Genomic DNA, 18,412 nt, shown 5'->3' on the forward strand with positions numbered 1-18,412 from the left:
TGAAGCTGTCGCTCACTGTCTGCTAAAGCAATGGGGAGGTGGTGTGTGCAACATGTTCTGATGGGAGCATTTAGTCCTGGATGTCAACAGCTTTAATTACATTAATTCTAAACACACACACACACAAAGTGTTGCTCTTACAGCCTGCAGCCATCAAGGCGTCCAAACATCCCTGATATTTTAGTGCTTTTGAAGATGAACAGGAAAAAAAAAACATCAGGTAGCTCACAAAATAAAACAAGTAAGGTGTTCTGATTTGTCCAACATTGCCTGGAATCGACTGATCTTTCTAACCAGTGTTTTCTGGAGGAGGGGGCTGCGCTGCGCTGCCAATTAAAGCGGCCGCTCATTAGAGAAGCTGTTTAAGTGATTTGACAGCCAAAATAGCCTGTTCAATTTTCAGGTGGAAGAGAGGCAAGGAAGTGAAACACTTAAAAACTGAGCTAATGGTCAATTTACTGCATTAAAATATATATAATTTTCTTTTTTTTATTTCTTTTTTAAACCTTCAAAAGTTCCACAGGTAATTGCAGGAAAAAGCAGAAGCGGTTCATAGGAGAAAGTAATTTCTTTTTCTTTTTTGGGGGGCCTTACTAAGCTTGTAGAAGTTTTAAAAGTCACCGTTTGGGAGTTTGTTCTGCATTGTGATGTTATTATAAACGGCTTTAAATATTTTACACAAATTGGCTCAAAACAAGTGGACACCGTGGTGGCACGAGCTCCAGAGGAAACACCGGATCGACTCTAAAAGGTGCTTAAAAAGGCAGTAAGAAAATCTAATTGCATGGAGAGACTCTCTCTCTCTCTCTTTCTCTATCCAACCCACCGGATCCCCACCTTCAAGCCCTCAGTTAAGTGTAATAGTGTATAGTGGATGTGAGAGGGTCTGAGACGAGGTCAGAGCAAGGATCACCAACTAATTACGGTGCTGAGGCACTCAGCCTCCGTCAGATTGTTTAGAAAGCATTAGGGGGGAAACATGGGCTTCCCTGGTGCATTGCACGTAATTAGTTTGGAGCCAAGGTCACAAACAAACACAAGCGCGGGGGGACAAACATCATCCAACAGCATCCACACAAAGACACACACTCTATTCTTCCTCTGCTCTTGAGCTCCGCATTCTCTCCGTCTTGCTCTCTCAGGGGCGACAAGGCACAGCGTCTATTAATTTCCTAAATGAATAGCCTCGCCAATTGATAGTTATTTATGGACGTTCACATTTTATGCACAGCACATGCTCCTTACAATTAATTACCTTTAGTGTAGGGGCTCAGCGACGTACTGGATTTGATGACATACATTAAGGATGTTTTTAATGTTTAAAACAATGTAAACTTACAGAAATCATCTATTAAATTCATCGACCTCTTTGATTGCCACTCAATAAAACCTCACTTCAATATAGGGTGTTAGTTTTACCCCTAAAACACTCATTTCCATACAACAATAACCATATTGCCTAATCAATACATTTAAAGACTAACTGCCATGGCCATTCTCTTAAGTGTTACTTTAGATTAGGGTCATTGACCCGACTTGGAAGACTTGGCAAATGCTTCTTTAACCGTGCCAGAGAGCAATGATTAGAGTAGCTGTGCTAAAACATCGTCAGAGAGAAAAACCAAAACACCATTGTAGAACCAAACAGACTTTTGGTATCAAAAGCTACTAAATGGTTGACATCTCGTGACGTTTTCCAGCGTCTGCAAATTTAGAAAAACGCTCTGTTGCCTGCTTTAATCCAGCATAGAGAGATATGGTGTTTTAGGATGCTAAGTAACAGTCGCACTGTTGAGGGCAAATCTACCGCCAGCCCAGGCAAGCACGTTTAGAATTGACAGATGGCTCAACCATGACCGCTGAGAGCGAGGTCGATTAAGAGGGCTGGTGGGCAAAAAAAAAAAAAAAAAAAAAAGCAGGGGGGTTTTGGAAGAAATGATGAAACAAAATGAAGTTTGGTGCTGCGGTCTGTGTGCAATTATCCGGTCTCCAGACACTCCGGGTCTGCTTTAGAATATGCAAGACAATCATATTTCTAAAACCCCACGCATAAAAAGCTGCTTCGTACATAATGCTCACACTGTTGGGAGAGGCCCTGCAGGCTTTACAACACACTGCAATGTCAGACTAGCGTTCAACACTTGGCATACAGTCTGTTATCTGCGATGGTGTGTCATGGACACGCACTGATCTGCACCAAAAACTCCTTTCAATGAAAAAAAAAAAAAAGGACAGATGTTTCACACTTAATGAGGATTACATTTATGGCGTAAAAGTAAAATGTTATTACACATTTGGCATGAAAGACTACTAATGTAGTGTTTGGCACTGAAATATTTTGTTGAATTTCACATTAAGGCATTTTCCTTGAACTCGGTGAGTCCACAGAGGCACTGACATTAAATAAAACTGAGCTTGTATGTGCATAAAAACAAGCAAAACGCTCTTTAGAAGCACTTAGGGTCGAACTGCAACATGAGTACAGTCCAAATGTTGTGCTGGATGTCCTCATCCAACATATCCCATCAGTCATTGGTGCTCAGTTCATGTATAACTTAGATACAGACACTGCCCGTCATTTAAATTCATGTTTGATGAAGCAAAATCGAGTTCCTGTGATGTTAAACAGTTGCCGGTGCTGCTAACAAAGTGCAGTGTGCAGCCGTAAATGTCTTCCAACCTTTTAGCTCGCTGTTTCAGATCAATGGTCTACACCGGTTAGAAGATCTCATCCTCGGGCTATCTTCTGCCCAACCTCATATAGAAATGTTGAAACAAATTACAGCTAGTTCTACACTTCCTCACCAACGTTGCGTTCACCTGGCTCTGCCACCTGTTCACTCAGGGCAATCCAGACTTTTCTCGTCTGTTGTCCCCCACAGATGGAACCTGCTGCCATTTCCTACCAGAGCAAGGACGATCCTCTATACCTTTATAAAAAATAAAAAAAAACTCCTGGAGACCAAGCTCTTCAGAGAGTACCTCGTCTCCTAGCAGTACCAACAACTGGACATGCTAAATCTACAACGTCCCTTCTACAACTGTCACTTGACTCTGTGTAGTAGCACTTATTGCTGCATTAATACGTCCTTGTCGCACTGGACCTTGATCGTTTCCCTTTTTGTAAGTTGCTTTGGATAAACACGACACAACGTCCTCCTGGAGTCAACTTGATATGCAAAAATGATGAGAAAGACTGCATAACAATGCAGATAAAAAAAATTAAATCATTGTCAAATGATAATCGGTAAGTTCTTTCAACCAAATGTGCTTTTCCTCTTTGGCTCTCCACACAAATAACGTCAACGGAAGCTAACTCAGATGTGACTGGTCAATACGACTCAGACTACAAATTGAACCAGAAAGCTTCAAGCACCAAAATCTTGGTTGCTTGCCTACAGATGTAACAGACAGGTGCCAACTCTAGCAATGATAACTTCTCGCTGTATTGAGTCTTATTGTTATGACTTTGTTCTGGGGTCAGAATAGCTTCAGGCGGCTTTAGGGTTTAAGTAGAGGGGAGAGGAATATTGGAAAACTGAGCATGTGCAGTGTGTTGGTTGTGGTTGCTTTTGATCTGAGTTTGTTTGGTGAGACAACCTACATCTTTTCCACACATTCGCTCACACACACACACACGTACGTACACACATGCTTACCTGGATGCCGTCCAGTAGTTTGCTCATGCACCAGAAGCTGTCAGCTTCAATGTTCCTCAGAGCCTCTTCCTGAAGACTGGACACGTCAAAGTTTTCCACTTCCTCCTCTAGAGAAGAGAAAAGGAGAACAGAGAGAGAGGGAAATGAGCAGTGCAGACACAGTGAGACGGGTGTGAGAAAATTGGAGGGAAAGTTTAAGAAAGGTGGAAGGCGAGAGAGAGAGAGAGACCGAACAGAGAAGAAAGAAACAGGTTCAGATTCACATATATAGACACAGCATGGGCTCCATCATAAGCCCACCAGCCACACAGCTGAACAAGAAAGTCAGAGGTGCAGAAGGAGGACAAAGAAGTAAATGTGGCGGGTTATGAAAGAGGTGTACGGGAAGGAAGGAAGACGGCAACAAATTGGAGCGCGGAAATGAAGGAGGGGCGAAGCAAAGGAGGCGGCGTGGGAAGAATTTAGAGCAGGCTAACGATTATCTTCTGTCTAAAAACAGTGGTTCAACCTTTTTCCGTGGCTACTTTGAACACTTTGAAAATGTCACACGGTCTCCATGCAGACAGTGTAATGTGCACTTCATATATTGGCAACAGAGCGAGCGAATTTCTAAGAAAAGAAGAAGAAATAATGCAACTTCTGTTCTGTTTTTGAACTTTCTGAAGTGAAATTGCCACCCAGGATCATGTCACTGAATCACCTTTATACTGTCTAATGTAAACTTTGATCTTATTCTGACTAGATTTCTAGGATTTTATACTTTATCTTTGATAGTTTTCATTTATATTCTAGGATTTCATTTTGCGTTTGACTGCTAGTGCTATTTATAAACCGAGTTAGGCGAAGAAGGAAGCAAGGTAGACAGTCTGTAAATAAAATGCACCAGATTTAGGTCTGGGTGTATCCCAAAAAAAAATGCACTGCAGACTGCACAGAGGAAACTATTTAAAAGCAGCGAGCACACAGAGTTCCCAGTCATCGTCGAGCGGGTGACTTCAACGATGGGTGTCATCAGATGTCATTAACGGCAGCAGTGTGTGACGGACTGCAGGGGCTTTGACGGGCTTCTGACAAGCCACTGACAGCCAGCGGAGAGGAGATGGGACGAGACTGATTAACAATGATCTAGAGAGAGCGGGGGCCAGAGAGAAACCGAGAAAAGGAACGAGGTGTGTGTGGGTGTGTGTGTGTGAGGTCATATTACTTAAATTTGTTGAGTTTGGTGGATGTATTTGTGTTGTTTGTGTATTTCTAATACACACACGGACGGACACACACACACACACACACACACACACACACACACACACACACAGGACCTGGCAGCTCTGCTTGGTATCCTTGGCAACCCCGGTGGAATGTTGTCAAGGTTGTAATGAGCATGCTCAGTCTGACAGACAGACAGACAGACAGACAGACAGACAGACAGACAGGGAGCTGGCAGTGGGCCAAGACTACAAAGCTATTAACAACTAGGCTGTAGGAGTGTAAGTGTAGGTGTGTGTGTGTGTGTGTGTGTGTGTGTGTGTGTGTGTGTGTGCAGGCGCTCTCATCATCGTCTTGTCTGCTTGAAGTCAAGTAAGGGTGGATAGAAGCTGGACAGAGTGGCTGCGGTTCCGTGAGACCTTTCATCCCATCACACCCAGACAGATCAAGGTGTCCAGACAGCACAAAAATCTAATTTTGTTCACACAGCGAACAGATCTTTAATACCAGATATGGAAGTGGTCAGGGACTGGATTATGATGAGATTGTCAGTGTAGTTCATTCCAACCACAAGTAATGTGAAAAAGCAAAATGCAATACAGCCGCAGGCCACATATAGGAGCCGTTATTAGTGCACACACTAACATACAGATGTAATCTCGTAAAATCCAATTTTTGGAGTGAGATTGAAAACAAATCATCTGCCAATGAGACGTATAAGTACACACAAGAGAGGAAGAGGTCACCCACCGACAAACATGAGTCAGAGACTGCTGATGGGATGAAAACTCACAATATTTCTCGGCGGTTTGAATCAAAGCGGCGAGCAGACGGTCAACCACAATCAGCACAGACAAAAGAGGCCACCATCTGATCAATTTGAAGTCGGTATTTAATTTGATAGCTCCTCTATAGTGCTGCAGAAGACAACGAGGACACATGAATGCAGCCCTCTCTCTAGGGTGCGGCGGCTCTGGGCACCGGCGATGCCATTAAATTTGTAGTTGAAAAGATTAATTGTAAACAGGCTGACTGGCAATTCGCTTGGTGTCGTCGCTGATTAACAAGGTGGTGAGAGCGCCGCCCGCTCCGGCGTTCTGGGAGACCCTGAGTGTCCCGAAGTCTCAAATCAGTCTTTGTCGTGGGCTAGAGACTTTGCTGTCGAGCTCAGTTTCAAACCTAGACCTTGACTCCGGAGCAGATTAGAAGGGACGGCTTCCAGGAGTCCAGTGGTTGCACTGGAGTTGGGCATAGCTCATCACAATAACAAGGACACACAAGAGGAAGAAGCCAAGAGGGGGAAGGAGAGAGGCCATGCAAGTGGGGCCGAATCACAAGGCAACACTGCCCCCTGTGATCGCTGGTGGAACTGACGCTAGCGCCAATAACCGGCTTTACACGGATGAATGCTTAAAAACAGTCAAAGCTCGGGTCATTAGTCATTTTCTTGGCACGGCTTTTTCTGTTCACTGTGGGAGGGATGAAAGAATCAAAGCTGTGTGCTGAATGTCTGATGATTCAACAACCTGTAGCTGAATTTAGTCTTCATGAGCCATTTGATCCACCTTCAAACTTCACTGTTTTGGTAACATGAATAACAACAAAAAAAAAAAAATAGTATCTTTAGGCCACCTTGAAAGCCTCAACAGACCCTGCGTCTCAGTTGACCTGCCTTCGAAAGAAGAAATTGCTAATTACTTCTGACTAGATCCGTGCCTCAGTAGAAGAAACTCTCTTGGTGATTACTTTTGGAGCACTGCCTCCACACTAAGAACCAACTGACAATACATGTCTGGGACCTGATCCGTGTCACGGCAGAAATGCTTCACAAATAAGAACCTGGGGAATTTCTGGGAAGTTCAAGCTTCAGTGAGCCGAGCATCACAGAAAGTGAGTCTCGGTGCCTTTAGTTCTGTGTGGAATGTCGCCAAAATAAATTCTTAAGTATGGCGAGACGGTCTGGCCTGACACAAACAAACTCATCTTTGGTGGTGGAGGACTAGTTTGATTAGGCCGACTCTTTGAGGCACACAAACTCTCATGTCTGTACACAAAGGCCTCTGAAGATCAAATTGGCAGAAGAGCACAGCACACACAGACCGCAGACTTGGCTACAGGGCCAAAGAGCGTCAAACTGATTGCAGTGCGGTGATTATTTGCTGGAAAGCGCCGGATCACCGTCAGAACCGAATCCTTTATTTAGAGAGTTTAATTTAAGAAGCCAAACCGTCTCTGACAGCTCTAATTTAAGGTGAACTATTATTCTCTTAACATCGTTTCAGCTCTGTCACTTCAAATCCTCCATCAGTGTACCGCTACTCCTCTCCTCTCCTCTTCCTGTACCTCAACTTCCCTTTTTATCTTTCTTTAGGTAACAACGCTTTCCTCTCTTCTCTTGTTCCCTTCCTTTTTTCCCTCTACAGCCATGTGACATGTCTTCTGAAGCTATTGCTACCCCTGCTTCTCCAAGCTGTTCTTCCTTCCCCCTCCTCCTCCTCCCCTCTCCCTCACCTCTTTTCCTATTGGCCACGGATCCAGTTTCCTGCCAGGCCCCGGGGTTTATTTCCTGTTTGTCCTGGCGCAGGGGGCAACTTGTCCAGAGAGACCAACTGCTTGGTCGCTGCCAGCTGTGAGCACTTGGCACAGCTTGGCATGCCCGAGCCGGGTTACATCTCCGGAGACCGAGTGCGGTCGCGTACATACACAGACTTGTGCACACACACACACACACACACACAAACACACACACGCCGGTGCTGCCATCTGCCCTCTACAACTATGGGCCACAAGGTAATGTGATGTAAGATGATAAACGAGCTAGTTTAGCCTGATGTAATCATAAAGTGTGTGTGTGTGTGCGCGCTGAGGAGTGCGAGTGTGTGTCTTTGCAGGCAGCAATTGGCAATAAAGAACAGTCCCATCTGACGAGCCTCTGTTGGTTCTGATTAATCACAAGCAAACCTGAGCTGCAGAGAGCGAGAGAATGCTATTGCTTTTAACAAGATTTCACCATCCAGAGCTCATAAGATCACTTGAAGTGGTGCAGCCATTACTTATAATTTACAGCGGTAGTTCAGGTTAAATCTAATGAGTCTAATGACTTTACAATTTGGGACGCCGAATCCAAACATGTCACAATCCGGTTTCCACCTTCAAAACGGCACCCAAGTGACACAGCTGAAGGCTCGGCGCATAAAAATGAGACAAATCTGAGCTGCGATAATTCCACCTCATCCCACCTCACCCAACCTCTCATTTAAGTTTCTGCAACAGAAAAAAAAAAAAGTGTTTTTCCCACCGTGGCACATTAGTGTGATAACACCGTTGTTAATGGGAGCTGAACATTTTTTCCAGAGAGGTGACATTCATACTGTGGGATAATTAAGAAGTAAGTCAACCTGGCAAATCTGGTGTCACCAACACACACACACACACACACACACACACACACGAGATGACAGTGCTGTGACAATAGAATTATACGGCTTTCTGTGAAACAAGATGTGAAGTTATGAAAATAGACAGCTGGAGGTGAAGGAAGGTAGCAGTAGGAGAGTGTGTGTGTGTGTGTGAGAAAGAGAGAGAACAGGTGGAGGTGATATGAGTGGAGGTGAAAGTAAGTTTTTTTTTCTGTCTAGCAAATCTTTGCTTTCTCTTGAAAAAAACTACAACTTTGATTTCCATGGGTTTCGTAAGACGAAGAAAGTTATCTAAAATCTCACGTCTTGTTCCAACAAAGCGCCCTGTCGTCGTTTCATGGTTCTTAGAAGTCACGGGTTTACAGTACACCACTAAGCTTACTCATTGAAAGTAAACTTCAGCCTCATCAGTGATAAGGAACACTTCAGGCCATAGAATCCACACAATCACACCAACAATGCTCTCATCTCCCGCTATCTGCACTCTAAGCCGTGTGTCCATACATCAAACAGCAGGCCCCACAGCTGTTGGCAAGATAATGTAAGTCCTTGACATCACATGGAATAGAGCTATTAATACCATATCTGCCTATGTGCAGACATATAATGATCTACTTGGCCGGAGGTAACATGGTGTCTTGTATGAGGAAGCTTCAAGTGTTTAATGTTGAGTAAGGCCAACGGAACGCGTGAACTGTTGCTACTGACGCCGATATCTCTGTTCACACTACATCGCTCCCCATCGACGCCCCTTATAGCAGCCCCTGGGATGTTTGTACAGCACAGATGTGTGTATATAATGTGTGATTCAACATGCGCACAGCTGGCAACATACTCTACAATCTCGTAACCATGGCAATGCCAGAGAGACGCAACGCTGCCTTGGATGAGGTTTGTTTGTTTTCATCCGGGGCTCTCTAATTTTACTGTGGTAACAGACACAAGAGGAAGGAGGGGGGTGATCGATGGTGCAAACTGTCGCTGGATCAACATGGTGGTTTCTGATAGATCTTATGACACAAGGAGCAATCTGAAAAGGGATTTTTTTTCTAGAAGGGATGAGGGTAAATTTGCCAAAATATCTTAACATGTTTTAGAATAGGGGGACATAAAAAACAGTTGTAGATTCTTTTACGTTTGTACAAAGTACTGAATCTTTGGTCTCGTGCTAAAATGACTTTTCCTTGATTATTCAACCAGAAGATTTCTCAAAACTAGTTAAAAAGAAAAAGAGCCAATGACCTCATCATCATGGTTATCTCAGTTCGCTCGACAGAAGGCACACAAAAATAAAATAAAAACAGAAAATTTGAGAGAGAAGAAAAAAAAAAGAAAAAAGTTTCACAGTTGGCTGAGGTGAAAAAGTTCATGACATCCATCCACTGAAGCCTCGGCTCCACTGAAGGGACAAAAAATAGCAGCAGATAAAAACATTGTCTGGAGCGATGAGGAGACTGTAACGTCACTTCAAGTAATACATAGAACAGAAATACCACATTTCTATTGAGTTTGCACCGTTTGAGGTCTGACAGCAATTCATTGAACTTCATCATCTTGTTGGGCCCTGATTCTTCAGCAATGGCCTAATAGCACCCAGCTGGAAAATTAGCACCACCAACTTCACCTTAAAAAAAACAACTCCTAACAATCATATAATAGTAGTGATGGAAATACATTTTCTTATGCAAACTTTCTCAAAAAAACATTACAAACTGGGACGTAGTCTTTGAAAAGTGGTCATATCTCAGCCTCTGCTGCTTTGATTTGAATCATTATTTTCTTAATTTGTTTTTCCCCCAATTTCATGAAATACAATATTACCACTTTGAGTATCTGGTTTCAGTAATAAAACCACTTCTATTTGCTCCCGCTTTGTCCGTTTTATTATGATAGAAAATTGAATTCCTTTTCATGTTTTTCTGGTTATTCAAAAGAAGCAATTTATAGACACCTGAACTTTGGGAACATGAGATGAAACTTTACTTTAGTCCAAGGACAGCACTGGAAATTACTCTCCAATGATAGAGAAAATTGGGGTATTTTTGGACCAGTACAATGAAAATAAGTCATTTTATTCTTTTGATCATTTCTTATTTATTGTGTGTCTTTATACTGTTCCATTTTCTACACTGGTTTGCGCTGTATTTGCGGGTTCTTGGTTACATGTTACATGTTGAATGTGGCTGCAATTCAGCTGCTCTTAATAGACTAGTAGGTCAGATGTGACTCAATTTTGGTGAACAGGTGTTTATATAAAGGCGCTTGCACTTAATGTTTGAACAACATTTCTGTCGCTAACTTTAGGCCAACTGACTTCTCTTTAATACTTATTTCAGGTCATGTAGTAGAATCTATCTCGAAAAAGCAGCGTGGCGTGTGCGCGTGTCGAGCGGGTAAAGCCAAGAATTCAATCACACATTCGCCGTCTCTTTCGATACCCTGCCTCCTTCGACACACACAAACATTTTTTAATCACATAAGCTGTCCAATCAACTCAAGGCATGGTAAATGTGCTTGCCTAATGTACAAGACATTTGGGAGCCGAAGGAAAGTTTCCTGAGATGTAAGTGAAGGATCAGTCCATTAAGTCATTAGTGTGTGTAATCTGCAGGCTTAGTTGGTGGGGGGAAAAAAAACAAAAAAAACATCAGAGGAACAGTAATAAGCAGACATTATGAACGGCAGCAGACATATTTAAACACGCAGGCAGTCGACATGCGGAGTGATGAGGCAGACGCCTCTCACCTGTGCATGAGTATCTGTGTACTAAATGTGTGTGAAGCTGCAGTGTATGCACATATGTTAAGATCCTTTTGTGTGTGCGCGCGATATTGTTTCTGTATCTGAAACGTCTGCGTGAGTCTTGCGCGTGCATGAATGTGCACAAAGCCATGACGCAACCCAAAACACCGCGCGGCACAGTCGCAGCAGCGCGGCAAGATGACTGTTTCAATTGCCTCCAATTGCATCAGGTCAAGCGGAACGCGTCTCGCCGGTGACAGAATGATAAAACAGATTCTTTTTTTTTTCGCCTCCCCAATCAAACGGCTGACAGAGAGAACGAGAAATAGAGACTTGAAGAGATCTGAAGCTTCTCGGTGAGGAGAGCTTCAATTTATGGCTTTTTATAGTCAAGTAATTAACTTAATCTAAAAATATTCAATAACCCCTGCGATTATTCACAGAAGATAAATCATTTTTTGACAGAACTATTTCTCTGGATCATTTCAGACCTCTATTGCTTTTTATCATCAGGGAGCAATGAGAGATTTTCTGGTAATACGGGGAAATAAGATCAGGCCGGATGCAGATGAAAGCACTGCTATTGATTTTTTTAGCTTTATATATCCAGTTGTCAGGCGTGGACGATGGTCTCAACGGCCATTTCCACACCGCAGGCCAAAACACACGAGGCTCAAAACATACAATTAAAATCAACGACAATCGCTCTCACGTGTCTTGAAGAGATTTTCCATTTAACACCGTCTCACGTTTTTGTAATCATGTTTCCTGTCTCGACCTGCTCAACATTTCTTGTAGAACTGAAAACAATTTCCACATGCGTGTCCTGTTCTCTGCTACAAACATGAAATCCATTTATTTTAAACACTTCACCTCAGCTCCCTGTTGAAATATTGGCCTATTTCTCGAGGCTGTGGTTTGATTTGATCTGATCATAAATAATGGACACATTAAGACACCCAAATATTCACAGAAATAAATTCAAATAGAGACAAACAAACCAGCAAGGTGTTCGTCGTAAAATTAAAGCTTTTACACACTACAGGTTAAGAACTTATTGTTATGCCTCTGCTACATCACAGACTTTTATCATTATGTATGAAGACTATTATACATAATGGATTTGTACTAAAATACTAAGAACATTCACATTTCTCCACTTTCCATTTTCTTTGCTAAAACATTTACACCTGGTTTTAAAAACTCTTCAAATCTGAAAGGATTATTATACTCATACTGATCTGCTTAAAGACGACATGCTGCGAAATACTAAACGCATTTAGCAATGTTTAGCCATTTAAATCATTTAGGTCTTATACTATTCTAATTTAAAAAATGTAAACTATCCTGTTGTTGCTTAGAAATAATAGACTTTTGATTACAAAATAAAGCATGTTTTAATCCATCTGTTTGTCTGTGGGTCAGGTTTAGGGGTTTCTATTTACAGAATATGGCATATACTGTAATATTTCTAACTATGTTTTCATTAGTGTGTAATCACATGAAAATAAGAATTATTATGTTTTTGTTACCTTAGAATGAGGTACTTCTACAGTAGCCCAGAATGGACAACCTAAACACTGGCGCTAGATTAGTCTTTTCCCTGTTTTTGCATGTTTGGCAGCCACTTTATATTCATGTTAGGAAGGAGAGGGTGATGCCAGAGTGTTGCAATCAGCAACCACACCACTAGATGCCACCAAATCTTAGACTGGTCCTTTAAGTCACATTTTCTTTTGCAATATTTCCTTATTTCTTTAAAAAAATGATCACACATTTGGATGTGAAGTCAGTTTTCTAAACTTACATTTAAAAAAATATGACAAAATAAGATACCAGGACACATTTGAACCACAGAATTAGCACGTACATTTCCATCAAGTAATCCACTTACGTAGGGATACTTTCTAACAAGTTTCTAACTACTACAGGAACATTTAGAAAGTTGCTGGACAAAGCTGTTGTTTGACACACAAAACACACAACCAGACATATAAAACGGATACAATCTATCTTTATAATCCAGTGGCCTTAAAAATGTGAGTTGCAACCAAAGTGGTGTCACCGAACCAAAATGTTAAATGTGCATTAAAGATATGAGAACACCAAATGTAATCTCTTTATGGAGAAAGAAGTAGAAAGTGAATGTAAAGTGGCAGCCATCAAAAGGTCTGAAAGAGAAGAACATATTTCAGGGGAATGAAAGAGACAATTACATAGAGAAAGGTGGAGACTGAGGGTCAAATCCACACAGCTGATTCAATTTCTGCCAGTCCAAATGCTATTACTTAACCCCAGAAACATGGTGATTGCGTTCTAAACCAAATAGAGGAGTGGAGAGTGAGGCAAAGCTCGAGCCAGGAGAGAGACAAAGAGAGGCAGCATCAAAGAAAATTGAAGAACAAATCTCAAACTGTCTGGCAGAAAATAATGCCCTACCACCGAGTCAATAATCTCAACGGATGATTAAAGCAGGAGGAATTAGAGAAAGCAAAAGTAGATAAGGAACAAAGTAGAAAAGACAGTGTTCCTGCTGGATGTCAGCAGCTGTGCTCGGGCAATCACTAAGCAGCTCATTAGAGCTAATAACAGCCGTTAATCAGAGGGAGACTTAGAATAGAAGGCTCGACCAACGGTGGCCAGACCAACGGGGGGGAAAGAAGCCGATATTAGTTAACCGCCTATACTGGCCAAGATCCTCTCCACAGATTGCTCAATCTATAGACGGACACACAGGCAGATGGACGGATACAGAGACAGAGAAGAGGATAAAGTGAATCAACAATGAGCCCAAAAGAAAAATAGAAACTAAGCTCACTTTCAAAATAAAAGTCTTCCAGTGGCTTCACTGGTTGACTGGTTTTTACATGTGACGCAGCCACAGAAGGGTCCCATCTGTTGTTGGCGTGAAGAAGAGCGACGTAAGAGTGAGTGCAACACCAAATGATCCTATGTTAGTGTCACCAGAACAGAATTAGCACTCCTCTCTATGACCACACACACGTCGAGCCAGCCATTATTAAAACCAACCAAATAACAAATGAGCAATGGCAGGGTACATTGTGCCACAGCTAACAGCTCCATGCCAGTGGACAGACAACAGATCAGAGGAGATACAAGTGGAAAGTGTAGAGAAGAGAAGAAGACATGACGTAATGCTGAAAGGGCCAAAAATAAAATGTCTAAAGTGAAGCAAACTGTCAACCTGAGCATATAATTCAAGCAGAATATGACAAAATCAAAATCTTAATTCGCAGACAGTTCGCCCAATTTAAGTTTCTGTTTCCGTCCATTTGGATGCGACTCAGCTCTTCTCACCATCTAGCAGATATCAGCTTTGGTCTGTGTTCTATGTGTGTGTATGTCTGTGTTTCTAATAGCTCGCCTCACCAGTCAGTGCCCTGTGTTTGTGTGTGTGTGTGTGTGTGTGTGTGCGGTTACACTCCTGCAGGCATTTCATCACAGCTGAGTGACAGTATGCTTCCATCTTCCGAGCTTCGTCCCTGGGTGCTCCAGCAAGCCAGTCCGTCTGCAGTGTTACACACATACACACACACCCAATGACAATGCAGGGACTGTGTGTATAAGTGGTCCCTGCCACATCTTGACTTTAACAAAGAGACATCCAGCAAAGCCCTCTTTGTTCCGAGGCATTGTACGTGTGCTACGATTTAGTGACATTGGTTTTTTTAATCCTCTCCGTACGGTACATTAGCAGCAATTAGGTTGTCTGTCATAAGCAGACGCTGGTTAAAGCAAGCCGTGTTTATTAAGCTGGCATATGTAAAATGATTCAGATAATAATAAACAGAGGAGGGTATGTAGACAAAAGAGATCTGAAAGTTTGAACAAATTATTATACTTTTTAAAGTGCTAGTTAGGGAGAAATAAATTCCAATAAAATAATGTCTGTAGGATTCTCAGGAGAAACAGCACACTAACGATGACCAAAAACACTAATGACACAAAAATCCTCTGCTTTCCGCTCGCTGTCCACCACAAAAATGCAGCGACCTGCAGCTGAGAAGTTGACCCAGATCCAACTTGTGGAAAAAAAACGCAGCCCGACGTGGCGCTGCAGCCACCAATCAAACTATCAGGCAGGTCAAACCTTCAGTCAGCCTGAAATGTCTGGTGGATTCATGGACTAAACTCTGATACTCTACCTGTTGTGTTCTGGCCTTGTTTATTTCATGTACCCAGCTTCTATATCTGAGTCTAACTCGCAATTTATGCTGCAAAATAGTGAGACGAAGAGGTTTAATTTGGTTTGAGAGAGAGAGAGAGGGGGAAAGAGAGGGACATTTCACAGCGGTTACATTCAACACAAATAGACACTACCAGCAGCACCCCACCCTAACCCCTACACAACCCTGCATTCTGTCTGAATGTACCCTCACTCGTGTGTGCACAAACACACACACACACACACACACAGTATGTACAAGCAGTAGATCAGGCACACAAACACACTATTTCACCTACAAACAAAAGTTCATGCATAAACAAACACACTGACACATTTATGCCCACGCAGTTGCGTACACACAGAGATTAAACAAAGTCTGTCGGTGCCAAGGAAGCGATGCCAGTTTGTAAATGAGGCCCAACGAAAAGTCACTCAACCGTTTTCATTTCGTTTCCCCCATGACAATCAAGTTCATTATTTCTCTCAGTTTAAACACAGAAAATATATATATATTAAACTGTATGTTCTGTCTGATAAAATAAAACATGCATTCCTCTGCCAAGACAAGCCGTTCACCAGTTTATTTAAACGCTGGTGCCAGTTCCGCTGCGCTACACAATACTTGCATCTTTTATTTGTGCATCAAAGTAAATAAATGACCAAAAAAAATGCGTATTAAAATTACACATAAAAGCCAATACATGACTGTGATATCGACAACAACAAATTCTTTCTGTGTAGTAAAACGCTGCTGAAGTGATCCAGCATTTGTGTCCGTCTTCCTTGGTATACTTCAGGGAAAATGTGGAGGCTGTACTGTTTTCACTGTTCACCTCGCTTTGTTAAATGAGTAAAGTGAGTCACCACAGTTAGTGTCTGGCCAGAGCTGCAGAACCAAGTGCAATGACAAAAAATATGAACATAATGGAGAGCATGTTTTGTCACCACAGGATCGCGACAAGCTTTTTGAAATATCGTAAAAACACCAAAGAAAAAAATAAATGGCTGACGTAAAGCTCTTACTTCCTAAAAGCTGACTAAAAATTGCGTGTATAATTTAATACAGAGCAGCTGCCCTTGCATAAGCAAGTGATGAAGAGCATATTGTAACAGGAAGTGCACACATTTTTCTGCATTTGTGAAAGCTGGAAGAAGCTTCTTGAGGAAAGACGTGCGTCGAGGGATCTGAGGAGTCTTGATGTTTTAGAGAGGCGGACTAAAACACACACACACACACACACACATATGCGCAAATACACACAGCATCTTCCAAATCAATATCAGGATCTCTATCATCCAGACATTTTGCTCTCTTTGCTCCCTATCCTCTCCATCTTCCATAATAACCACAGGTCTCCAAAATATAAAATCAAACTCCACTGAAGGCTCTGGTTGGTTGTCCCACGCAAAGTGATGAGAGTTGAATGGTCTAAGTGTCTTTTTTCAAACCCCTTTACTTAAGAAATTCACATTGCCATTTGGAGATGAGCCTCCACTTATGTTGCAATAAAAATGCATTTAAATTTTAAAATATACTTTTCAGTTTATCCTCATCCTTCCTTCCTCAAGGGTTCCCGCTCACAGAGCCCATTATGTGACTTCTAAAAGGACTTCAGCGCACGTCAACAAAACGGTAGAAAGTGCGTCGTGGTTTTTAAGAAATAAGAGCACTCTGGGTCAACTCTTCACTTCTTTTCTTCTTTTGCTTTAAAATATCAAAACAAGACATTTTCTGTGGAACATTTGAGTTGATAGAAAATGTCTTGAAGAGCAACTTCAGAACAACCAGAAGTTATTTTGTCACCCGGCAAACTAATGGAATCAACTTTACAGGATATTTGTCACTGCAGCGGACAAGAACTGGCAGCAGCTGAAAAGAGTCATGTCTCTGGCCATATATTCACTCCTTCACTCACACCTTAGCCTTACTTTGTTCCACACACACACACTCTTGAGCTTCTAAATACTCTGCTATGTTCATATGCTAACTTTGTTTTCGCCGTTTGGTGCTTGGTAGACAGGTGCTGCTCATGAGAGCAGTGAGCGTGAATCTAAACGGTTCAACCAAAACAGTAAGCTGAAAGACGCTAAAACGTACCATTGAGCTGAGGGGGAACTACAGAGTTGGACAATAATTCTCTGTGGGACACCTTTCACATAACACATACTCAATGTACTGTTAAAGAATATTAATTATAGCAGCTTTAAGGTTCATTTAGACTGTATTGTACAGTACATTTTGGTAAATTGGCATTCAGAGGTCGAAATGGTAAGACTCACTTCACTGTGAGAGCGTAGACAGCTGAATTCACACAAAATTTAGACAAACTGTTCTTTCTCTTTGAACCGCAGTATATCTGAAACTCATGGTTGGGTATTTAATCAGACAAATACATTCTATACATTAGAAGCACTGCTTTCACACAGTGGTGAACCGCAGTCTCAGCCGACAGCTAATTGCTGAATTCTTCATGAAGTCCTAGCAACAGAGAAGCTGTTGCTAACCACTTTGTGCCCGCTATGACAAGTATAGCTTCACAGCAGAGGATGACGATAGGTTACACCAGGCCATTCATCTTTCAGCTGATAGGAATGAAAGGACTGCCGGGCTCAATCGCTTCCTGACAGCAAGGGGGCACTTTCTGAGTCGGTCATTTTCCTCTTTTTTTGAAAATCTCGTTTTCCTGCTGTGTTGTTTGTCATTTTCCATGCCCTCACTCTTTTCTTGCTCCTCCTACTAAACCTGCCAAGAGACATTCTGTCTTCTGTTATATTCTACATCTTTGTCTCTCTCTGCTCTAGCTGTGGTTCTCCTTTCACTCACGGTTGTCAAATCTTCACCTCTCTGGATTTTGTTTTTCAATCCACTGCCTCATCTCTTCCCCTGTCTCTTTAACTTGCTTGCTCGTTCTCATCTTTCTTCAGAGTGGATCCATACGACACTGGCATGCAGATTACATTATGGATCCACTGGTCGATCAATGGCCGCTCCACATTAAAGTAGGACTGGCCTCGGCTCCCTGGCCCGTCATGGCCTATCCTAGCCTTAATTAGATGACTTCTATTGTGGGCTAATGGGAGAGGAGCTACACTGTGGAAGATAGTGTGAAGACAAACGCAGTGTAATGCCTCGCAGTTGCAGAAGAAGAACGATAGACTCTCCAAATCAATTTCTCCTTTGACACGAGGGAGGGCCG

The 18,412-nt window shown here is 42.2% G+C and overlaps 1 protein-coding gene across 4 annotated transcripts in view; it reads right to left on the reverse strand.

Moving 5' to 3' along the window:
* Positions 1 to 18,412, reverse strand: part of tbc1d22a (TBC1 domain family, member 22a) — a 120,565-nt gene that overhangs the window by 55,914 nt on the left and 46,239 nt on the right. For all 4 annotated transcript variants that reach the window (XM_027272424.1, XM_027272422.1, XM_027272423.1 and 1 more), the window contains one exon: positions 3,660 to 3,766. In XM_027272424.1, coding sequence (XP_027128225.1) covers positions 3,660 to 3,766 — 107 coding nt within the window. The remainder of the gene's footprint in view (positions 1 to 3,659; positions 3,767 to 18,412) is intronic.

Source organism: Larimichthys crocea, chromosome XX (genome assembly GCF_000972845.2).
Source record: "Larimichthys crocea isolate SSNF chromosome XX, L_crocea_2.0, whole genome shotgun sequence".
NCBI lineage: Eukaryota > Metazoa > Chordata > Actinopteri > Sciaenidae > Larimichthys > Larimichthys crocea.